This window comes from Acyrthosiphon pisum, chromosome A1 (genome assembly GCF_005508785.2).
Source record: "Acyrthosiphon pisum isolate AL4f chromosome A1, pea_aphid_22Mar2018_4r6ur, whole genome shotgun sequence".
In the NCBI taxonomy this organism is placed as follows: domain Eukaryota; kingdom Metazoa; phylum Arthropoda; class Insecta; order Hemiptera; family Aphididae; genus Acyrthosiphon; species Acyrthosiphon pisum.
This window is the reverse complement of record NC_042494.1, coordinates 10692263-10719142: the sequence shown is the minus strand read 5'-3', so window position 1 is coordinate 10719142 and position 26880 is coordinate 10692263. Positions and strand designations below refer to the sequence as shown.

The following is a 26880-nucleotide window of genomic DNA, read 5'->3' as shown; positions in this document are numbered from 1 at the left end:
ACGCTATTCAACCTACGTCCTTAGATTTATATAAAAACCATTATTTGTTTAATTATATAAAACTCACACGCGTCTCCGTCTTAAAACGAGTATAGATAGCCCAGCAAAATTTGAAAATAATAAAAATAATGTCAGGCGTTGAAATATTCCAGAAATATTTTTTAAATTCATTTTAATGATGGTCAAATGCAAATTTACGTTGAGCGGTTCATGTTTAGTATATTATAGTATTAATATTAACTGAGTTACAACATTACATTGTCATTGACCGTGTTTGATGGTATCACTATAGTGTCCGTATAACAGTAATATGTAATACAAATATATAATACTACAATATGGTAGCCGTATAGTCCAATATACTAAGACGTATACGATCACAAGCTGGTCAAATAGTCCCCAATCCGTACCAACGACTACTGCGAACCTTTTTCGGACTACGTCCTACAATTTTGTAAGATCATTAATAAAGGTTTTATTTAGGTTTTAATAAACATATACGTAACAGTATTATACAGTAACTTTTACAAAGATAACCCATAAAAGATTTTGTTTTCCGGTAATCGGGATCTTAATAAATTCAATTACGTTTTTCGTTATAAAGTGCGTATTATTGTACATAGTTAATGAAACACGAGCAACATTAGCTTTAGCAGATATTCCTTTGTTTTTTTTATCGTATTCATCATGGAAAATAAACTTTTACTTCCTATACCTACTGTACCTATATTAACGTGAATATTAGGTGTATCTATATTGAATGCGAATGAGCCATTTTTTTTCAAAGTACGTATTTATAAAATATATCTGGAAATGACTACCAAACTTCTAAAATTTCATAATTAGTAACTTTATTATTTAGAAATTATTATAAAAATTGTTTTCATTAAATGCGAGATTTAACAATGAAATAAAAATATTTTCACGTGCAATTCAAATTAGGCTTATCCGTTCCGTAAGTTCGACACATCTAAGTCCATATCTATAGAAAATAAGTATACCTATGATATATAAATATATTATAATATAGTTATACGTCCATCGTGGTATAAAGTTGCACAACTGTATAACGGTCTACGTATTTGTGTTTACGTAAGCAAATCTAAACTGTAGTATTTATACAAAAATGGAAACAAAAATTTCTGATTCATAATTATTTATTTTTATTCATATTTTAAAATCAAAAAAATAACTTATATCTCCTAGTGTTTTTATCTTATCATAATCAGGTATATAATAGTACATTTTGAAAAATAAAACAATACGATTTGAAAATTAAATCTTAATGTAACATAATTACTAATTAGTGTTACGAGCCTTAGCAATTATAGATAGTCACGTTCATAATCAAAATTTGAATGCAATGATTTTATAAGGGACAAAATATAATGTTACAACGGTATGTTGGACCGAATGCGGAGTGGATTGAAACTCGGAATCATTGGATTCTGTAACACCTTGAACCCGGACGTCTTCAAAGTCGGTCTGATGTCCTAATATATGAAAACCAACACCAAGCATTAGAATATCGATAACGTAATAATTATTTAATTAAATATTATTTGGCGTTCTTCAAAAACCATGGCACCAACTGCTTGTACTCGAAACTACTAAATAATATAGGCATCACAAGAATTAATTGTGAAAAAATTGTAATTATGCGTAATTATTTTTAGTAGTTACACATGCGACATCATTATTGAGTCGAAGGAAAACTATCTGTATTCCTATATGTATGTATGTATGGTAGTTAAAGAGCACAAGGTTGGGTCATAAGTAGATTAACGCATGATGGTTGCTTGAAATGGGAAAAAAAAACAATGGAAAACATAAGTGGTGTACTGCAGTAGTGAAGCTAGCATGTGAACATGTATTATTATTATGGAGGACAGAATGATAGGTTAATATTATTGTGTATTGTTTTTAATTTAGAAAAAAACAACTGTAATTTACTTAAAATAACGAATGCAGCAAACGGATTAATTAAAAAAATATGAATACGATCCGTGATCGAAAAACTAATACATAATATTATATTTTATTTTGATATCATACCGTATAATATTATACTTCATTGTTGTCGAAAACTAGGACAAAATTAAAAAATGTAATATTATACTCTCTGGAAATGATATTATGTCGATTGGGAGAACACGATAAAAAGAAAATCATAAAATACCTATACAAACGGATATGGAACAACTGCGAAACCTGATTTTCGAATAAGGTTAGATGAATCAGGGTCTGATGTAGCGTGTAAAGATTTCAATTATTTCATATTTTACGACTCGGCGGTCCGCAAATGTTTGCGAAAAGAATACTATTAAAAAACTTAATTGCTGCAGACGTCGATCTGCATTACGACCTACAGCACAACACCACAGTACTTACAGCCAAGAAAAAAGCAACTCGCATACATCGCTTACCAATACTGGTGCTTGTTCCTTTTCGGATCCAGTCGGTTTCCCGTACACTTTCAGCGACTTATCCCTGTTGACACTGGTCCAGTTGGACACTATGTTGTACATGGCGATTTTCTCTTCGTCAGATGAGTAATCAATGTCCGCCAACACGCGCAAGAACATTTCGTGCAGGTAGTTCGTTATCTTGGGGTCTTTGTGATTTTTCCCCACGTAATAGTTGTTGAAAACACGGTACAGGAAATAATACACCTTCCTAGAACGACAACGGTACGAAAATATTATACTTAGTATACAATGATCCATCATCCGTCATAATTCATAATACATCCCCTGCGAGATACATATAAGATCTGTAGAATATTATATATTATGTTATATTAAATAAATTGTAACATACACTGATCTCCGCGATAGGTCTTCACTAATTATACACGTCGAATTCATTGATATACAATCTGCATCGAAGTTTGGGAAAATATTCTGCTTGCAGATTAAGGGTGAAATGTATTCCAAAAAAAACTACAAGAGTATTAAATCTTCCAAAATTAAAATATCGACACTCACGCTATAATACAGTGTGTAACAGAAAGAACTGACCAAAAAAAAAAAAAATTATGCTACTTAAACTTATGACAAAAATTGATAAAATTATAGGATTAGTAAATAGTTTTAGAAATATTCTCATGTTAGCAAATTTCCAAAAATAATATTTTTAAAAAAGTTATAGCGTTCCAAATTAATTTAATCAAAAAAATTCTGATATTTAAAAAAATTCTAAAAAATAAACTACTTGATTTAGATAAATGTTTTTACCATCCAAATAGTCGCAAATTGGCTATTTTGAATTTATTCAAAAAAATTTAAATCAAATTTAAAATTTTTCATTTTTGGTATTAAAAAATAAAAATATTTTTTTTTTTTATTACACGTGTAGCGCAAGTGGCTATAAATTATGTATCAAAAGAAAAATTTTAAAATATTGATTAAAACAAAAGTTATTCCAAAAGTCAGTTCTATCTGTTACATAATCCTGTATATTTACTTCAGTAGCTTATAATTACACTATACATTCGTAATCCTAGTACTATATCCGTAAAATACTTTTTAAACGATTCAAAAAATATATTTTATTAACTATATATTGCTTTGATATAATATATATATATTTTTTATAAAAAGCTTCTCCACTCAGAGCTATACACTTTGAATACTATCATAAATAAAAGAGCATTTAAACAATATTCGAAATTTGTATCAGCAATTTCAGATTAAAAAAGCGGCTAAATTATAATGCGTCACTATCTGTACATGTATAGTAAGTTATACAAGTGGGTAGACTGTAATGGATGGTGTTAAATTTTAAATCAATGATATAATAATAATTATAATAACAATTATCATATTCTATACGAAACACTAATCTGAGTGGCGACGGTTTGTCCGCCTAGGATATTTTATATTTATATTGTTGTTATTAATATATGGTAGAAGGTGAAGTTGAATTATTATTATTTGATTATAATAATATACTTAAGAAGTTTTAAGTACCCACGAATAATATTTTTAAAATATAACACAAAACTAAAATCATTCTTCTTCGTTTAAATACCTAATTTCGTCCAACATAAAATAACTATAAAAAAAAAAAAAAAATGTTATATTTTTATTTTTTTGGTTACAGAATAAACTACTTACATGGAATATTGTTTTACATCTTAAATCCTTAACTATAATATTTGAACCTTCAACATTTTCAAGCTTTTTGACCCAATGAAAACAATTTTATTGATATTTATAGAAAAAAAAACCAAAAAACTGAAAATGTCCGTTAACAGCTCAAAACAAGTCAAATGATTTTGAACATTTTATGATGTAAAGGAAATTATAATATAAATTGAATGTTTATTCAATGAAAATTGCATGTATCTACATTTGTTGTAGAATTACACCAAAAACCAAAATCGATTTTGTAAAAATTCCCGTTTTTCCTTAAATTTTTTTTTCAACTGCGCAATGGTCCTATCAGTAAATGTGTGTAAGGTACACACTCTAATAATATGTGTGTAAGGTACACACTCTAATAATATGTGTGTATAACTTACCTGAAGTCTATAACGTTGTTTGAGGCGTCCGGGACCGTCTTCGGAGGCGGCGTACACTCAGACATGATCAGAAACGCGCTGGAAAAAAGTTTGAACTTGTCGTACTGGGACGGTTGCTTGTTGTAGAACGTCTCCAGGTACTCCATCCACTTGACCATCACGTCCTTGGGCTTGGTGCCGCCGGCCAGGAACAAGTCGTTCATCTCATTGAGATTGACGAACCGCATGACTTTCATGTCCGCGCACTGGGCCTCCCTCCGGCATTCCATCTCGAGCTGGCGCAACTTGAACTGCACCTGTTTGAACTTTTTGGTGGGCACGCGTGTGGCGATCCGAGCCGGGTTATATATGCCATACATGTCGATGGCTTCGGCCAATTGGAGCTTTTCCTCTTCCGTCCAGACATCAACTGTCGGGCTACTGGTCTGCCGGGCAAGATAAAGTGGTACCTAAATTAGAGAAGAATAATATTTATTTATGGTTAGGTACTGGCATTTGGCCACATAATAAATGTATAGCGTTATAGGTACGCAAAAACCACGACGCTATAGAAGCCTTGTAAATTATTATTTTATATGCGGCGTATAGACGAATTTATTGTTCATGTGGGTTATACAAAGGTGTAAATGTGTAATATATAAAAAAGGGATGGGTGAAAATTTATGGGCGAATGAAGCGGAGTGGTAAACAAAATAGGCTTAACGTGTTTTTGTAAAAAAACATAATAGTAATAGTATTAATATGCGTATGTATAGGTATTAGGTAGATAGTAGGTATATCATGTCATATATTTTGTACTTGCTACAAAGTCGGCGGGCCTTATGTATGGGTAGTTTGGGTATGGTAGCACTTTATTTTTAAATACTTAGGTATTGTAAGAATACGTTCCATACGTTACGGCGCGTTTGGACATAGCTGTGAACGCAAACTATAAAATCGTATATTTAGATATAAGATATTACATATTATTAAGTGTATGTAATTGTCTGTATGGCTATAATGCAGCTATATACCTAACTATTAGAATATAAAACTAAACGAAAACCCATAATTAAACTTTTAAAATATTTACGAAAATTGGCTATCAAAGAATCTTACCCTAACCTTAAACTCGAGGCCGACATTAATACAGAACAAAAATATCGAATTAAAAAAAGGTTATTGATTAAAAGGACTAACACAGCAAGATAACAGACAAGCTGCAGTGGTATATAAATGTGGTAACTTACAGGATTGTTAATTTGATGAATTGTCGTGATTTTTGTTTTGCTTTGTATAAGGCCCTATTACAACATCTAGTGTGCATACAAAATCATATTTTTTATGTAAAAGAAATAACTGAAAAATTTTTCAATTATTCTCATTTAAGAGGATGGCATAACCGAATGTATCGACCACGTAGAACAAACAAATTTAAATAGTAAGCGATTAATAATGAATAGGTAGGTATGTAAAATAATCCAATATAAAAATATTCAAACGACTAAAAAAATTAACTATTTTAAGGACATAACCCAACATAAAACATAAATCAAGCTTGACAATAGGACGATTTACTCTAAATTCCAATATTAAAGTTAACAACACACAATTAGTTTTCCAAATCCAAATTTTCAAAGCTGTAACTTGTCGTTTAAGCATACTATTTTAAAACTATTTTTTGCTTTGATACATATATTGTCAACGAATTTATTTCATTTGCTGAATTGTTTATACATTATAATATAAATAGTGTATTTTGCATTATTTATATCATATATAATTTATGTTTATATATATTTTTAATTTTTCAGAATATATTTAGCACATTTTTAAAGCACTTTTTTTGACAGCTGTTTATACCTACGTAAAGCATTAAATTCTCATCCCTGTAGCCTTCTGCAGGTGATAAATCTTACAACGGAATGAAGAATATTATACCTACGTGTGAGTCGTGATGTTAATAGGTTTGGTAGCATACATTTTCATGGCCGTGTGCAATCGCTGTGATAATGTGTAGTATCATTAAAATTCTACAAAAATCTTATAGCATGTAATATAGGTAGGTACACAGTACTACCTATACACAGCGGTGGCAAATGACAATACGATTCGAACGTTATCAGGTTTATTGCGGTTTACGAAACGCTCAAAACGTAAATTATAATATGATTAAGCAACAAAACGAACGTCGCAAGTGTAAGAGGAAAAATGTGCTTAATATAAAATGTAGTTGGTAACAATCACATTAATAAAGAACGCGTATTATAGTGCGCGCATATTATGTGTATAACAAATATATTAGCGATTCGTAGATACGTCAAATTTTATGCGCGAACAAAATTTGAACTCAGCGAATAAAACGATATTAGATACAGTCGAAAACGGGTGCGGCAAAATGTGTCGTAAAAATTAGGATAATAACAATAAATATCCAAGCACGGGACATCACAGACGACACCTTAGACTATTATAATCATTACTATCTTTAACTTACCCATTTTATTCGTAAGTACAATGCGACGGTCGTCGTGCATCACGGTTGTCAGCCTTTTCTAATTGAGATTTAATATGAATAATAAATAATAACGAAAAAGACCCCATCGTTTGCGCAATAATACAACTCGTAAATGTCTTACGCATCAGTGGCGAAAATATATAAAATATTGGCCAAACGCAAAGGTCCAAAAGAAATTGTAGTTTTAAACCTAACTAGACAACTCCGTCCAACGAGAGAACGCGCCGATTCTGCGTATCCCCCCGCGTCACCATGCTACCATTATTATATTCGTTATACCTTGTGACTTGATAAGTATAATTTTATAAAATTTAAAAAAATGTACAATTATCTACTTTGATGTATTTTATAACCATTTGTTGGTGACTAGTATATTAGTATAGTATGAAATCGGTACATTTTTTTTTCATTTATCATTGCATAATACGTATTTTCATACAATAATAATTATTCATACATTAATATTATGTATCATTTAGGCAACGATCGTAAAATGTAAATATGGAATGACATTTATGTAGGTACGTGTATTATATCAGTCGAGGACGCGTCATACACTAAACATAATTCGCCGGAACGACAAAATAATAATAATAATTATTATTATTATTATTATTGTTACGAAATAATCCTATTAAATTGTCTTGTTTATTTTAGGATGTACGTTTCCGGTATGTAGGCATCTAAAAAAACTGCCCTCAATTAATCCCCCTCAAAATTCATTCAAATGGCCCTAATTTATAGGTTATAACTTATAGGAACTGTTGAAAATCCAAACGTGCCAATTTCGGATAAAACAATATTACTATAAAACGTACGTACAATATATCTACATATTTACGTATACGGCACAACATGCATGTTAAATGTGTCAGTCGATGAAAGTTTGGTAGATACCTAATGACGTTCTAGACACTGACCAAAAGCCTCTGTAGTCTGTACGGAGATTTCAATACAATATTATTGTGTGCATTATAATAAAATAAAAATAATAGATATTCTGGAAACAAAAATAAATAATAATAGATAGCGTCGTCGTCATGCAAAAACCGACCACATGCAAAAAGTGACCAAGTGAAATAATATTATCAAATGTGTTATTTGAACCATATTATTGTACGGAAAAAATTACCAAGTTATATGATCAATATTTTTACGAGATATAGAAAGACAGTTTAGACCAACTGCAGATTTCTAAACTATTTTCCTAGCAATAAGTGATCAAGTTATTTAGTAATTTTTCGCATGTAAAATTACACTTGGTCAGTTTTTGCAATTATTAGGTAAATTATATTGACTATTGTGTATAATTATTGTAGACTGAGCACGACGAATTGCCTATCCAATACTCCCGAGAACCGAGATCTCGGACATGGGTAAAATACTACAGTATTGTGCAATTTTCCGACATTTCACCACAATAATACTCAAGTCATCATATGTAAGAATGTCAAAATAAGTCACGTTAATATTATTGACATTCTATAAAGGTGGAACGAACAAAGGGCCAGGCTGTAGCAATCCCACGACAATAACATGTAACCTGTGATTTGTGAAACATAACGTTGCGCCTAAAACGATACTGATATGTCCGATGTCTCGGTAATATTCATACCAAATTTAAACCTAACTACATATTTACCGTGGAATAAAAACTATTCAAAAATTATCGACAATAACAATGTCACTGGCATCACGATATTGTCAATGTATTTGACATTTGTTCAAGTGGCAATCGCTCGTGTACGTACTACCTACTACTCGCAACTAATAATTAATATAATAATCATTTATTGCTGCAGTGCTATACTTGGTTCCTATAGCTTGTACGTGTTCAACTTGTCGGTCGTTGTAATATTTTTTATTCTTATTTAGAACGACACAAATGACACAATAGTCTAATACGTTTTGAATAGTCTATATGAATATATTGATGATATAAATTGATTTATCGAGCGTAATGTTTATATGTCTAAACGTGAGTACGAGTAAAACCAACCAATTTTTTCAATGAAAGATAATATAAATTGGATTCAAACGACTAGGTACTCATCAACAGAGCATTTAGAATATTTAAATAATATTCCGACACGAATTGCATATTTCAATTTGAACATCACTACGATTACGAAAACAATTTAGGAATGGTGAATGAATGTGTGCTTAACACACTCAGTTTTGAATCAAAGCTATAATAATTTATGCCACATAAGAGGATGTCAGCACACTATTTGTTTTCTATCTCTGGCCCACGCGCAACATAGACAAAACGCATTTGTGCAGAATCGTTTTTTCTATTTTTTTAAGTAATCTTACAGAAAATGCCACAAAAATCACCCATAAGAAAAATGATAAAGAATAATATTTTTGAGGGAATGACATCGATTTTTCTAAATACTGTTTCAAAACAATTTAAACATCATTTAAATTTAAAACATTTTTTTATTTATTTTGAAATTCGAATACAGTCAAATAACAATAAAATATAAAATCGACATGTCATTCACTCGAAAATATTATTCTCTATCTTTTCTGTCATGAGTAATTTTACTTTAAGATTACTTAAAAAACATAGAAAAAACGATTCTGCGCAAATGCGTTTTGTCTGTAGTGCGCGTGGGTCAGAGATAGAAAACAAATAGTGCGCGGACATCCTCTTCCATCAATTTAATTAATTTTTTTATTTATTTTATTCATGTTTATTGATTTTGAATTTTAATACAATGTTAATGTCATTACTATTACCACGCCAATAGTAATTAAAATTTTTACACAATATACAAATAAAAATTGACTAATAAATGAAAATTACTGCGATTTCAGTTTATATAAGAAGTACGTAATTTATGCATAGTAATCACTTGTCATATACAACATGAAGAGTATCCTAAAATGTTTCGCATTTTAATTGGAGTTTTTGATTTATGAGTATTAATAGAACTACTTTCATTGAAGTAAGATTAAAGCTAAGTATAAAAAGCAGGTAAGTGGATGTCGCTCAACTGTACAGTAGGTTACAAGCTGGTCATAGTATAATGGATTGTACCTATTAGACTTGAATTCAATGATATAATAATAATATCATTGTATAAGAAAAACGATTCCGAGCGGAGACGGTGTGTCAGCAGTCTGGATATTTTATATTGCTATTATTTATTATATCACGTAAGTTGAATTAATATTATAATATTATAATTTTTTATTCGTTTCCGTGGTGATATTATACAAAGCATTAGTAACTAAAATTACATTTTTAGCGTTTTTTCGCAATTTTTCTGTGGTTTTTCCGGTAGCATTAAATAACTATTGATAAAATCGAAAAATGAATAATGACCTCTCTAAAGTACCATCTTGATCCAATTTGCTAAAAGATAAAGTACTATATTATGTTGAATTCGAAGCACTCCTTCTGGTAGAAATTTTGTATACAAAATATATTAGAAAAAAAAATAATAAACACCATTGTAAAACCACTAGCTTCCTCGCTCCGCTCAGAATCTAAAAATTTAAAACTTAAAAGAAAATACAAACAAATTGAATGAAATATTTTATTTAAATTGAAACCATTACATTTGAAACCATACATAATATAAACAAGTGTGTAGGTACCTACTTCTTTTTTATTACATTATATAAGTTATAATATTTTTTCAATCATAACATTTTATTTAATCGGTTTAAAAAAAAATATGAAAATTATAATAACATTTAAATTTGTTAAGCTTTTAATTTAAAATTCAATATAATTCTGTACAAATTTTGTATTACAATAAAAAATATTACGACTGACATTTATACATACATCATGAAATTACAACTAATTTAATAATATTATTTGCTGGAAGAACCACCTTTTTATGGGCATTATTTATAAGTAAAACAATAGATGTTGCTGTAATACATTACTAAAAAAATTAAAATTAAAAAGTCACCGTTGCTTGAAAGTACATCAAAATAAGTTTTAATCTGTTTTCTATTTTATACAAAATACTATTAATCATATTATGAGAGCATTATCACAATTTACAAACAGTGGTAAAGGGTAAAAAAAAAATTAAGGTCTAGCATACAATAAACATGCTTACAAACTTATATATTTTGGTTATGAGATGGACACTACAATACAAAAAGAAAATAAAATCTATGAATAATTGTAAACTAATACAATATGAAGGTTTTTTCATTTATTACATTTTTAATGTTTTTCAATGATGGTACCATGAATAAGAGTCAATTTGTACCAATAATTATTGTAAAAACACTGTTCGGCCAGGTAAATTAAGTAAAAAAAGGAGGACAAACAATGTAAAATTGGTTATAAATCTCTGATATTGAATTTAGGTTATTTCGTTTCATTCAAATTTTAAAATACATACTCTGGTCCAGCCATGTCAATGGCCCATCTAAACTTGTCTCTTTGCGTTTTATTGTATATCTTCTCAATAGGAACGTTGAACTTTTTGCACCAAGCTACTGATATACGCGGATCTAAATAATTCAATTTGGACGTACCCAAAGCAATTGTCTTGTTTTCTTCCTTGTCAGTTTCTTGAACTTCTAATTTAGTCAATTGTTCTTTTAATCGTTCTAAAGCTTTTTTCCTCTTTTCTAACTGAGTCTTGGAATGCACACTGCCGTCTTTCACATCTCGTTTGGCTTGTTTATATTGTTCCTTAGCTTCTTTTACAGCCGCTCTTTTAGTTTGAATTTTTTCCTTAAGGTTTCCCATTGACTTTTCGTGTGTTTTTGGTATAGCACGTTGATGGTTACACAAAATAGCAACTGCACGATTCGCTCGATTATATTGTAAGATTTTCTCCGCAACAGACACATCTGGATCAGTTAATTTTTCTAGTTGTTGTTGAAGGGTCCATGAAGCATTGAATGTACGGAAAACTTTTGCAGTAAGTCCATCCATAAGTTCATGCAAGTGTTGATTCAATATTGATGTGTTCAAACGATCAAATAAATCATCACTACCTTTTTTATTTTCCATAAATATCTTCAAGTTTTTGAAAACTCTTTTTTCTACAGGTACTTCGTTGTAATATCTAATGGAATCTTTACCAAGGAAATCAAATACAACTACATATTCTTTGTCATTAAATTCTTCATGTAATTGTATGTGTTCCACACGTAAAGAGCAACAACCAACAGTATCAGCTTGGTCTTCATCTTTTTCATTTCCTGCTCTCAATGCCAATTTATCAATGAAATACAAAGCAACTGACCTTTGTCTTACATGCATTTCACGAGATTTCCAGTCATTAATATAGTTTTCTCTTATCTTATCAATTGATTTTGCCAATCTTCTAGCAGTCTCATACTTTTGCCAATCTTTTTCACCCTTAAGTTTAGAAGATGGATTTAACATAACATATTTAACTTGACCTTGAACGTTTTCTATCCAGCTAGCAAGCCATGTGACACCAAAGTCATGTCTGACTTCTTTCCATTTGTGACCAGGAGGGGGTTTAGGTATATTGGAATCTTTACTACAATTAATTAAGACATCTTCGGGTACTACTCGTTTTTTTAACATACCCATCTTAGGATGTTCACCTCGTCCTCTAAATAAACCAGGAGGTTCTATTTTGAAATTACCAATCTTTTCTTTATGACCATCAATAGTACAAAACCCATACTCTTTTTGCAATGCTTCGTTTTCTTCTTTTATTTTCTTTTTTTCCTCTTTACTCATAGCTTTACGTTCCTCTGATTTTTTAGTAAAATATACATTCATCTCTTTAAAGTTACATAATGAAAGATCAGTTATTAACTCTTTTTCTTTGGGTGTCATAGTTTTGCGCCAGTCTTTGAGAAAGTTTTTATTAAATACTTCTTTTGTTGTATAATCGTGTTCAAGCATTTTAGCATAGAATGTCGCTACTTCTTCAGCCAACTCTGAAAGAACTACTTGCTTACCATTGTAATAGAATTTAACATTACTCGGTAAAGGTTCATACGCTGGAGCAAATACAGGCCCTTTATGTTCCAAAAACTTCCATTTAACACCATCGTCTTTTTTCTCTTCTTCCCACCATTTCCATACTTCTTGCGGTTCTTCTTCCTTCTTTTTCTTTGGGGTACCTTTAACAGGACTTTCTTTTTGAGATGTATTATTTTCTTTTTTTACCTTATGCTTAGAATCTCTAGATGAATGATTTCTATCCTTTTCTTTATGTTTGCTCTTATGTTCCTTATCTTTTTTATGTTTTTTATGACTGCTGTTGTGTTCTTTTTTAATATGCTTTGTTCGAGCGCTCAGAGGAACGTCATCTTCACTACTGCCAGAATGTTTGCGTTTTCTATTTGATAAAGGTATGTCATCATCAGACGCTACTTCTTCCTTTATAGAAAAATCATCATCACTTTGTTTCCTCTTGTGGCTGGACATATTAAAGTCCCCATCATCAGAGAAATTTTCATTCTTAATACTATGATTTAATTTGTAATCTCTTTTAATCTGGGAATGATAACCTGAATCATAGGGCTCATCTTTGTATTCTCGTTTAATTTCTTTCTTAACACCATTTTTTTCATGTTCCTGTGGAAAAAAAAGAACCATTTAAAATTATATTTTAAGAATGGTATAGGCCCTTTTTATCAAATTATTATTTTATAACCAAACCAAGAGGTATACTATATATAAAAAAAAAAAATCATAAAGCCAGAACTCATAAAGGAATTATTAAGTAAAGAATAAAAAGTTTATGATCAATAATAATAATTAAATAGTGATAGACAAAAAAAGGCCTTGTGTACATTATTTAAAAATGTTACCTTTGATTTATATAAAAACCTCATGTACACCTATTCAACTTGATCGGTGTTCAACTGAATAGACATGAATCACTCATAAGAAAATTGAGATGATTGTATGTTGATGTTGAGAAACAAAAATCAAAAGATAATATATAAAAATCTTGAAATAACCAAACACTTGTGAGGACTAAAACACTAACAATGATAACTGTTTATAAAACAAAAAATTAAATATTAGGCTGATAAACTCTTATTTACAACCAAATTAATGATAATAACAGTAGTTGAATAGGCGTATATGGAGTAGGCATATTTATTTAGTATTTTTAATTTTATTTTATCATGCACAATTTATCTAGGTACTATTGAAAAAAAATTTAACCATGTGATAGGTATGTTTACAGTAACTAAATATCTATTAATTTATAACATGATTCCACAACAGTTTAAATTAATTTAAAAGACCATGAACATATTATGGACCAAATGACCAATAAATAACGGATTCCTATTTCATGATTAAGCAACTACAAAATAATTATGGGTTCGTTAAATGAAATACTAATGAATATTGGTAAACCTGGCATAGTATTTGGAAAACTCAGTCATACGTTCATTAACAAAGTTTCATACAATTTAAAATGTTAATACACATTTTCTGCAATATTATGAATTAAAATTAAACTATTCAACTAAATAGGGGATGAAAATAAAAAAATAATATAAATAATAAACACAAAAGTGTGCTTTATCAAAACTAAAAAGATGATTTATTGTATGTTAAAATGACACTCAAGTTTGTACAATAATTTCAGTAGAACACACCAAAAAAAAAAATAATAAATAAATAATAGATTTTATAAAAAAAAATCGGTACCATTAATTAAAATGTTCGTTAAAAACAGGAATAAAGTGAAAAACTATCTAGGAACACCTTAAGACTAATTTGTGACAACTGACTAGAAAATATTATTACTAAATGTTGAGATCTAATAGTTAATAAAATTAAAACCAAACTAGGTAGTATGAAGTGTTAAATCACTCTAATTCATAATAGTCTTTAATAATTTGGTTCACATTAGAAAAAACGTTTTTAAAATCGTTGATATTTGTATTATATTCAATATAATGATGTACAAATGCTTTATGGGAAAAAGCCCGTTTGGCTAATTTTACTACAGAGTTTAAAGCAGAAGCATTAGTAGAGTTATTTGACAACACACTTAAATATTTGGAACCCATAAAATGTCTCTGTTGAAACATTTGTGAAAATTTGTGTTCCTCTAGAATATGTTTCGAAAATGATAAAGTATTTAACTTTCCACAAAAATTTAATTTATCAAGATCATTGGTAGTAGCACCTCGATATACAACAAAATTTCCAAAAGACACAGCATGTGATGCATTTAATGAACGTATAGTTTGATTCACAATAGCTTCCCACCTGGGAGTTGATTCATAAGAAGAATATTCTTTTCTATAATTAGGAGATGACATTAATCTTAAAAATTTATATTTTTGATCATGTACAAGTGACAAAAAATAAGGAAACGTTTGATGTTCAACTGGTTGAAAAATAGATATTAGTTGTTTGGTGGCTATTTGATTCAAATCATCAAATGAAACTTTGACCTCTGAATGTCCAGCTTGACAAACTTCTTGTAAAACAGAATTTTCAAATGAAAAAATACAATCTGAAATACTATACAATTTACTAATAGTAAATGAAGTATTATAATTTTGGATAGCATCTTTAGACTGATATGGCATGATAAACACTACAATAAAAGAAATTTTAGGAAAATCCTGTTTTAATTTTTCAAGTATAAAACATGCTGATCCAGCACAACCACCTGAAGGTGATAATATTATTAAAAAATATTCAATTTTATCAATTTTATTTATTTCAAATCTCAATCGACTAGAAACATCTTCAAACATTTCAGGACCTTTGACATAATAGCAGTATGACCAGTTATTTGTTGTTCCTTCAATAAAATTAAATCCTAATGCATTTTGTCCAAATCCCCAATTACAATTTTTTGATTTTTTTAAGGTTTCACCAATATTCGGATCTCCTATATCTATTAAAACTGACCTGGGTTCCAAATAACCACTAGATTTTAATTCAAAAAAATAAGACTCACTTATATGTTTATACTCTTCGTTAACGTGTTGAGTAACAATAGGATCAAAAGCATTAATGTCATTAAAAATAGTAGAATAAAGACTGTGTGTAAAACGTATTCCACAAGTACCAAAACAAATGGTTAGAACAGACATAATTTTGTTTAACTAATAAATAATATATTGATAAAAAAAAAACATTTTTTAGCAACTAACCCTATCACGCTTCTTTGATTTTTCATGTTTCCGATCACTGGACTCGCGATCTTCTGCAAAAAACAATAAAAATAACAATTAAATTGAGATAGGTAAGAAAAAATGTATTACTGAAATTACTGATGGATTACATATTACCTAATATACATAGAAATAATACCCAATATATATATTATTTATCTGCGAAAACAAAGTAGGTTTAACGTATAATTAAATTAGGCACCCTTATAAGTACCTAATACATATTTTGGAATTGTTTTGGGACATGAAACTAGACTATTGGATCATCAATCTCCCGCAAACAGAATTATAAAATATATATAGGGTACTAAGTAATGTAGGTAACACTACCCAGTTTTCGCGGACAAATGATTTATTGGGATACAGAACCACTTTTTTTTTTGTTGTAGGTACCAATAATGAGACTTAATGCCTATATAAATAGTAAGGTAAAAATATATACTATAGAGTAGAAAACAAAATTTACACAAAAAAAAATGTACCTCCATAAGTAACATTATATAGTACCTCTTATGATGAAGTTAAGGGTGGTAAATATAAAAATTGGGATATACCAGTGGCACCATCTGTCAAAAAAGATAATATTTTACCACGCGAATTCGGGTAATATAAATTAATTTTTAGTTTGATGCACCAATATCTACTTGTGTTTCTATCTAACTAGTTGTACCCGAGCTAGTAACTAACTTATATATTTGATCTTGTATTTGATGGAGATAGTAGATGCCAAAACCTAACAAACAAAGTGAAATTGTTATTTACAATAATTTGGCTTTAATAATTATTGCCAGTAATAATATAATGATAATAGATACTCAATGAATAAATAATAAGAACGTAGATATTGGTAATTTTTGAATGAATCTTAAAAATATTATATTTCTGTGGTACAAATTTTAAAATGAATATTAGATAAGCTTGATTCGTAAATAAGAATATATAAGGTTGAAAATTAAAGTCTAAAAAATTATTAAATTGGTAGGTAAGTACTAATATTGGTTAATATTCTTTACTCTATGGTTAATACTAAATAGATAATTTATATAGAATGCAAATTAGTACTCACACGCGCACACACACATACATACTGTCTTAACATGTAAGTATTATTATTGCCTACAGGTATTGGCGATTGAAATTTTATCAATTATCAGGCTGGCGGGGGGTGGATCTGTAACAGGGAACTAGTAAAATAACATATGAATGACACACAGCATCCCTGTTACCTCTTATCACTTTCAATCGTCAATCATCTAGGTTACTTACTAATTACCTAACCTACTCACTGTTATCAAATAAATGAATACTAATATTTAGATATGTAAGTAAGAATTAAAAACCTATCTAAAGGTCCCCACACACTGTAGTGGTGGGGTTAAATTTGTATTGTCTTGGCTTTACCACCACAGTGAGTGGTGAAATGTGTTCTGCAGCAATTCACCACCACCACTTCAGCGTGTGGGGACCTTTAGATAGGTTTTTAATTCTTACTTACATATCTAAATATTAGTATTCATTTATTTGATAACGAAAGCAAAATCTAAATAAAGAGGTAGGTATATAAAATTACACTAAATAATGATAATAGGTAAGCTACTTATATTTAAAATAATTTAAGGTTAAAAATAGATTAAATTTATGCTTTAGGCAGTGTACCACACCTGTATAATAAAATGGAAAATTGTAACAACGCTCACACACCCGAGTCACAAAACAGTATACAGTAGCATATAGGTATTTTACACTCATCAATTTAGGCAAACCATTCAATGTCAATAATTGAGTAAGGATATGATGTGAACACGTAACAGTTTGTCGTTTTGATGCACCAATATAAACACGGCTTAAGATATTTGTATAATATCCTTGACTGGATTGTTTAATCGCCAACAGAGAAGTATTAATCACCAAATGTATTCGTGCAGCACTGATTGTCATTTTGTTTTCCAAATACCAAAGCACATGCGGATGATATATATCTACTTAGGTCATCAACCTCAATGTTAGAGCAAAAGTAACAAAGTTAACAACTCAGATATAGATACTTAAAATTAACAAATTCATTGAGCACTAAAATAATCTCATAAGTTTAAAGTATAGGAGGTCCCTACCTCCTAACAACTTAATGTTTTTACAGGGATTTTGAGGTTATGGTTAAATTGTTTCTATAGGTAGGTAGATAATAAAATAAATACTTGCAAGTATCTTAACGGCATAAAATGTAATCATTTTATTCTAATTTACAGCAAACAAGAATCAACTAGATAGGTTTGCTTAAAGTTATGATCAAAATTAGTAAGTTACGGGAGCAATGAAAGTTTGTGTGATAGGTATCCCCTGGATATATCTAATGTCGAGCTCAATTCAATTGAGAATATATAAAGATTATTTGATGGATCAAAAATTATATACTAAATGTACCTAAATTTAATTTTCTTGTATTAAATATTGATGTATTCCTCGACAATATCTAATAAGACAGAATTAACCAATTACAAAACGAATCAAATAAGAACAAAATTTGTAATTCATAAATCACAGCTGATTTGAAGGTAATCAAAACATCTGTAATGATTTAAAAATTAATAAGTACCTACCTAGTTAGTTTACCGATTGACATTTAAAAGTGACAAAGTGATATGTTATGAGCGACCATAGGTAATAGGGACTTGGTAATGAGAGTAGCACATCTAGAATAGCCCGTTCATAAATTGATAAACTATGTACCTATGTCTGTCTACCGTTAGGTAGACATGTAAAACGATATATATCATGTTCAGTAAATAGGTAGGTATATACTGTCAAATGTCTGCCGTTCAGCAACACGTTATAGGTAGTATGCAAACGTTAACCTATAGGTACAATAAAATTTGAAAATATTTCACGAGGGGTACGAATATTCGTCTGGAACATTAGAATCGCGTCGGAAAACGGAACGTGGGTACAGTATGGAGGCGGAAAACGGAAACACGACGGTGGAAACCTCGCCGAGATTTCCTGTGCGGGAGACGGACGCGCGATCGGTTCCGGTTTCTCCGCAATAGCGTACGATGTAGTACATAGTGAAAAATTATCGAATAATTACCGGCCATGTTTTCTGCTCACGTGGAAGACGGAACTGAGTGTGTAAAGCTGCTGACGTCGCGTTTTACGTGGAATGCCGCCGCTGTTGGTGTTAAGTGGTGAAATTTGGTTCAATAACCAGGTAGTCGGGTGGTTATCGTCGACGAGTGAGCCGTAGAATCGAAATTTGCACAGATTCTGTCAATAACGGTAATATTAGCACAGTTGTGGTGGCGTGGTGGGTGGTGGTACTCTACAATAATGATAAATTGACGATATTAAGTAGTCCGGTGGAGTCTCGTGATGGTAGTGTTGTACTGTCGTGACGGTGGCGGCGAGGTGAACGATATGTATGAAATATAGTTAGGACGTGTTAGATGCAAAACGACCGAATCGCCGAGCGGGTGATGATGGCGGTGGTGGTGGTGGTGGTGGTGGTTGTTCGTCGGGTTTTTAGCAGAGCGGCGTCTGCCGACCTGCGCTGCGGCGATCCCGTCGGTTTTGTCGGACGGAAACCGAACGCATAACAGTCGTGATGACGACGGTCGTCGGTTACGATTTCGGTTGCGAGTTGAAGCAAAACGGCGACGACGGACCACCGACACACGCGCAAAAAGAGACTACACCGCCGCCGGTCGGAAACGCCGTGCGCGTAAAAAATAAATCGAAGTCGGAGCGGCGTAGCGTCTGAGAATATGTGTGTGTGTGTGTGTATAATAGTAGTAGTAGTGTACTATAGCGGACGAGTGTGTGTGTGTGTGTGTGTGTGTGTGCGTGTCGTGGACGATTCGGACTTGCACGAAATTTCACGTTACACACAAGTCACAAGTACGCGATGACGGCGGCGGCGGCGGCGTCGGTCGGTGGCGACATAGAGACGGTGCGACCAGTCCACAGCCGCGGCAGAGACGAGTGCATTGACTTTTTTTGTTTGATCATACGATCCGGCAACGCTGCCGCCGCCGCCGCGCAAACGTTGCCAAAGCTGAAAAATAGGCGGCAACGGCGAAATTCGTATTTTACGCGACGTCCGTTCGCCCATCGCCCGCGTCATATTAAACATTAATAATTATTATTCAATTGTTATCGTTTGCGTACGGAAAGTACGAAATTCGCACTCTCGACCTGAGATCGAGTTTTGTAAGGGAGAAATTAGAGTAATCTACGAGTGTATTAAGATTTTCAAGAAGAAAAATTCGAAACGTACCGACAGGAATGGTTACGTACAACGTACCGACTCGTATCGAAGTAGTCCGGACGTCCGGTACGCATCGCTTGTATATTGCATTATTGCACGTGTATAGCTTATTGGACGCTTAAAATTTATACAATACGTATTTATACACTCCAATTTCTCCCTTGAAAATCTTGGACCTTTTTATAGGTTCAACAAGTTATATTTGCGGTTCACGGTACACCTGAAACCAGTGAAACGTATCGAACATTCGAACTCTGATTTCGATACGGGTCAGTACGAATCGAAGTAATCGCACTTTTCTCCGAGAAAATTGTTTACCGTCATAACTAAAAATCGTTTTATGTTTGAAACATCGAAAATCATTGTCATGATTAAATGAATACCTATGTATAAAAATATAGATTTTAGAATATTACATGATGACGTTTTCAAATGCTTGGTGGTTGGTAAGTTTCTGTCAAAGAGTAATATTAGTAATTATAGTATTATACCTTAGTGCGAATTCCCCCCCCCCCCCGATTCTTTTCGGGGTAATAGGACATATCCCCCAGATATATTTTTGATGTGGACATTTTCCTCCATTTTTTTAAAGCTACTATTTAAAATGAAATAATTTTTTTGCCTATTATCTAATATTTTCATAAATATAATAAATTAGATGTTAATTAGGATTTAGATGTATATTTTTGATCAACTCCGAACTACTTGAATCAAATTCACGAGCAATTAAATATATTCAAATTGGTACAGTTTTAACAAAAATAAAATATAAATATCAACAAAGTCTAAAAAATGTGTGTTTGGAATTAACAAAATAATCAGAAATCAAATGTTTTTTACAAAATGTACCTATCATTTTTTATGAATTATTAATTATATTATATTTTATACTTATTTTTTAAATTTTTTTTTGTTTCAAGTAGTTCAGTTGATCAAACATATTATTATAAATTTATAATCTATTATATTTATGAAAATAAAAAATGTTTTTATATATTTTATATTTTATAAAAAAAAAATAATTTCAAAATAAATAATAAATAGTAATATAGTAAAATACTATTATATTATTGTATAATAATTAATATTATTGGACAATGATAAACTTTAAAATAATGGAGGGAAACTGTCCGCATAAAAAATATAACGGTTTTGGATGGGGGGAAATCCCAGAAATGTCCGTGGGGGGAAATGTCCATTTACCCTTAATTCGTGTTCATGCCTAATTAGGTGCCACAAAATAATACCATATAATACAAATTTGTCTGGTATCTACCCGTTTTGTGGTTTCTGTGATGTACGAAAAACAAAATGGCTTCTTTACCACTGATACCATTATCTCTGTCGACGACAGGACGTTGATAAGGGATAACGACTTCGTTATCGACAGACAGCACCGTAATATTATATTTCAAAAATCAAAATTCAAAAATTCTGTTTTCCAATTTTTTCGTTGTATTCCGTTTAGTGCTCAATAAACATGTTGAAAATAACGACCGCTGTTGGAAGAGGAACACAAGTCGTCTCTGCACTGTGGCACGGACGAAGTCCCTGTAATATCACACTCCAATGTCTTGGTAGGCTAGATGCAAAGTCGCAGATGGACCCAAGACGCCCGTCGTCGACATTTCTCAATAATATCGGCAGTGACTGGTGTTGTACGCACCATTTGGTCCGATATTATGCAAAAAACAAAGACAAGAAAAGCAATAAAGGTATATACTACTTTTCCAGACCATGTTTGCAATGATAAATACCACAAGTAAAACTAGAAAATGTTATTGGGACAAAATAAGTTTTTTAAGAGGACGTAACATTGGTATTTGTTGTCTCCGTCTTAAAAGTGCGTTACATAGCAAATTTACACTCAAAAAACACTTGTAGCTTCGTTTGTCTAAACATTAGAGTGAATTGACCTATTATGATATATATAATATACTGCAAATTAAAGAATGGTCTTAAGTCACTTAAAAACTGAATTATCGTAAAAAACCAAGGTACAAACACAGATAATGTTCTTACCATCGAGTTTTATAATAGGTCAATTTACTCTAATTTTTAAACAAACAAAGCTACAAGTGTTCTGCTGAGCGTAAATTTGTTATGTGACGTACTGGTAAGATGGAGACAACAAATACCAGTGTTACATCCTCTTAATTTTGATTTTAAATTCTATTAAATCAGTATGTTAGCCAGTCAGTATTAGCTCATACTATGGGCCCAACTAGCCTGACCCGTAGTTTCACCTATGATAAATACTCATTGCATAAGTACCTAGTTATTATTTTTTAATGTTTGATATTTATTTTACGTTCATTTTTAAGGTCAGAAAAAAGTATCCATTGATGAGAACTTTTTGGCTGAGCACTTTAAATACTACACCATGAAAACCGAAATGGAAAAGGCTGTGGCTGCATTAAAAAATAACTATATTAAAAATCTATCCTTAAGATCTTCTACAGGTACAAAAAAAAATTATTCAATTTTGTATAATATATTATTATTTGTTATCCTTATTAACAGTTGCGGTACAAACTTGCTTTATTTGTGAGACAGCCAAATTTGATTGACCTGTGAAATATTATTCATGTCAATGCAACTGAGTTTTTATTAAATGGAATGTGAAATGTAGATGCGCTATTAAAAATTAATCAATAGAAACAATGTAGCAGCTACATTATACTTAACAACGATTATATGTTAAAACTCACATTTTAGGAGCATTGGATTCACTACCTGTTACATTTGAAGGTGATGAATATGTTATACAAGACTTAGCACAGATTGTGAGGAAAAATCCTAAAACAATAATTTTGAACATGACATCTTTTCCACAAGCAATTCCAGCTGTTTTGGAATCATTAAAAGCTTCTGGTATGAATTTAAATCCCCAACAAGATAAAACTTCTATATTTATACCAATACCTAAGTAAAGTATTAAAGTAAAACATTTTGGAAATAAGTAATTTTTTTACATTTTCATATTTTAGAGTTACAAAAGAACATAGGGAAAACTTAAGCAAAGGTGCAAAAGCACTTTTTATCAAAACTAAAGATTCTATTAAAGAATTACAAAACAAAAATATCAAAGTATTAAAAGACAATGATGCATTAGCGACAGATTTGGTTCACACTTTACAAGATCAGGTACTTGAGAAAATTATATGCTATATTTAAGCCCTATTCATCAACCTACTTATTTCCCTACATCATTATATAAAATCAAGCACAACTCCTTAATCAACTCAAAGTTTTTATGTTTAAGATATAATGAGTTTTAAATAACAGGAAACACTAAATATTTCCTTAAGTCTTAATCTTTTTCAAATTCCATTTATTGTGGATAAAAGAAGACAGAAATTAAAAATAAAGTAAAATAATTTATAAACTACTTTAATAAGTAGTTTATAAAAAAAATGTATTATTTAATTTATATTTACACCGAAATACAGTTAGTCTAATGAACCTACCTAAAATCATAGATGATACATAATATTATTATAATATTATCTAACAATAATAGTAAATAGTAGAAAATAACAATTTTAACATGAACAAAATATATCCTTGTTTAGTTAATCATCTTCAGTAGTAAAGAACTTAGTACTTTCCTGGTATACGAGACTACAAGTATTAACTACCACCCAAGACTACTTCCGTTATCACGACTACTGCAATTGTTTTGTGAAATACCACAATCCTGTTATCTAAGACTACCAAGATGTGTGTACATTCCTATTACCACAGACTATTTTATTTTTATCAATCATACTTAATTCTTACATATTTTTTTTAAAACGCAGGTATTGTGGAGATAGCCAAATTCAAATTTATTTTATAAAAAAAAAAAAAAAATGAAATAAAGAAAAGATTTTAATACCTAGTAATCATTCTTAATAAAGTTTAAACACTCGGTGTATAGCCACTGAAAATAATACAATTATAATAACACAAAGAATAATATTATCGTTGTTGTTGCCAAACATGAAAATGAACAAAAATGGTTAATCGATAAATAAAAGGTGGTAGTCGCGATAACGGAGGTAGTCTTGTCTGGCAGTCACGATAATCGCCATAGTCTTTTATAACAGGAAAGTACCAAAAATTTTGATGACACAAAAAAATTCTTCAAATGTATTTACATGATTTATAGACTATTCTACTTTTACTTGACTTTTAGAATGCTTTCAGCACCACTATTTTATTCCATACTTAATTTTTACAATGTTTTCAATAGTTTCAATTTCAACTCCAGTGTTGACATTGATAAAACTTTCAATTTTAATCTTTTTTATGCTCTATAAAAATATTTGAGAGTTGAGCTTTCTGTCAGGTATAAATTAGAGTATAGAATAAAAATTATAAGAAAGTTATAAGTAGTATCTATTTTTTGTAGACAATACTATAATTTATCTGTATCATATTAGCTAAATTAATTTTTGTGCAAGTTGTAGATAAATATTTTTATGTTGGTAAACGAGCATCAAATTATTATTTATTACTGTAATAATTTATCCCATCTGCACAACAAAAATTACATTTTATGTTATGTTTTTTATTTGTTGTGTTTAAAATTCAATTTTTTAATTTATCAGGTATAAAGATTATTAATGGTGACATTCTGTTATTTATCAAATGCATAAAAATAATTGAAAAAAAAAATGCAAATTTTATTACATTTATAGTAATATAGTTATATATAGTTATATATTACATAGAATTACACTAACACAAAAGTATACTATTGTCTATTTAGTATTTTTTTTAAATAAATTACTATTGAATAATAATATTATATTCCAATCTTTTAAACCGAATTATATAAAAATATTTTATGTCACAAAAAGTATGGGATAAATTAGTTGAATCATTATTATAGTTAAATTAGATAAATATTAATCTGGAAACTCTAATAATTTTTAAAGAAGTCATTAAGAAGACACAATACCCATATGTGTGGTTTGCGTCTTACAAACTTACAACAACGCAAATTTTTCATTCACAATAATAGATTTTATTCTGTAAATACTAAATTCTAAAATTAGAGTGAATTGACCTGTTAAACAATTTAAAGATAAGATTATTATCCATGGAATCTCAGAGGCTTTTATTGATATATTTATTAAGAAGCAAGTTTATAGCTTATTGAAACTGTAAATTGCTTGTACATTTTAAAATTATCACAACTTACTAAAAAAAAGTAATATAAATAAATACTTCCGAGATGCCCTACATAATAATCTTACCTTTAAACTCAATCATGGGTTAATTCGCTCTAATTTTAAAAATAATAGAGCAAAGTGTATATCAGCACAATATTTGTTTTCTCTCAGATTCACGCATGACATTGATAAAACACTTGCCTAAAATAGTTTTTTTATGATTTTTAAGTCATCTTAGAGTAAAATCACCTTATAAAAATGATAGAGGATAATAAATTTGAGGGTATGCCATATCTGTTTTATATTTTATTATTATTTGACTTTGTTTTCTACTTTCAAAATTAATAAGAAAAAATTGTAAATTTAAATGTTCTTTAAATTGTTTTTGAGACATAATTTAGACAAATCGATATTTCATACATCCAAAAAAATTATACTCTATCGATATTGTAATAGATGATTTTACTCTAATATTCCTCAAAAACATTTAAAAAAAAATGTTAATGCGTTTTGTTTATGTTGAGCATGGGCCAGAAAGAGAAAACAAACAGTGCGCTGACACTAAATCCACAGCACTATACCCAAAAACATATTTATGATGCCTCAATTTTCCTTGCAGACGGAAATATCTAGTAGCATGCTACTTTTAATATTTATGCAGGACCATACTCAGACCGGTTTTCTAGGGTCATGTACCCAGCCCTAAACCTATTTTTAAAGGGCCCGAGCCTACAAAAAAAAACTATTGTTCTAGGCCCTCAACGCTGAGTACGGTTCTGTATATGCGAACAAAATTTTCTCTAAATAATGAATTAGCACTATAAAGTATAATTAATACTAAACTAAAATTAGACATTTAAAAAAAAAAATGATCTTATTATGGTGTTCGTTGGATGTTTATAACTTGCGCAAATGTTTGGTAAATAATTTATGTATCAAACTAATAGAGTATTCTTAAGCTCTTAAATTTAAGATAATCTTGGAATACATTATTCAATCAACTATATTTGTTATAATATTTTCAATTCAAATATTTAAACATTGTTTAAATTAAAAAGGTTTTGTATAAAAATACAGTCTTAAATCTTTCACATACTTATTTATTATACCATCATTATTTATTTTTATTTAATATATAGATTACTGCATTGGCTGATAAATATGTACTGGAGGCACAACGAATAATGGAAGAAAAACAAAGTGAACTTAAAGGTGATTCATAGTGTTTGTAAATTTACTCAATATGTTAATTTATCACAGTAGTTTCATCTACCAAGGGTACAACCCAAAATGATTAATCTCTTTT

General features: G+C 30.2%; 3 protein-coding genes across 3 annotated transcripts; 1 reads left to right on the top strand and 2 right to left on the bottom strand.

The window, feature by feature from the left end:
• Window positions 1-10556: 10556 nt before the first annotated feature.
• LOC100159488 (DNA topoisomerase I, mitochondrial) lies at window positions 10557-20124 on the bottom strand. Its single transcript, XM_001942991.5, has 3 exons — window positions 19237-20124; window positions 16131-16183; window positions 10557-13569 (listed from the first exon to the last, which is right to left on the bottom strand). Exons 1-3 carry the CDS (start codon window positions 19241-19243, stop codon window positions 11386-11388), a joined length of 2244 nt encoding a protein of 747 aa, XP_001943026.2. The 5' UTR covers window positions 19244-20124; the 3' UTR covers window positions 10557-11385.
• On the bottom strand, window positions 14546-16124 carry LOC107885087 (tubulin delta chain-like). Its single transcript, XM_016808518.1, has one exon. It carries the CDS (start codon window positions 16068-16070, stop codon window positions 14826-14828), a length of 1245 nt encoding a protein of 414 aa, XP_016664007.1. The 5' UTR covers window positions 16071-16124; the 3' UTR covers window positions 14546-14825.
• A 1459-nt stretch (window positions 20125-21583) lies between the features above and the next one.
• On the top strand, window positions 21584-26880 carry LOC100161518 (ribosome-recycling factor, mitochondrial). The gene is made up of 5 exons (XM_008189942.3): window positions 21584-22127; window positions 22737-22874; window positions 23131-23341; window positions 23403-23559; window positions 26714-26880. The coding sequence occupies exons 1-5, from the start codon at window positions 21893-21895 to the stop codon at window positions 26795-26797; spliced, it is 825 nt and encodes a 274-aa protein (XP_008188164.1). The 5' UTR covers window positions 21584-21892; the 3' UTR covers window positions 26798-26880.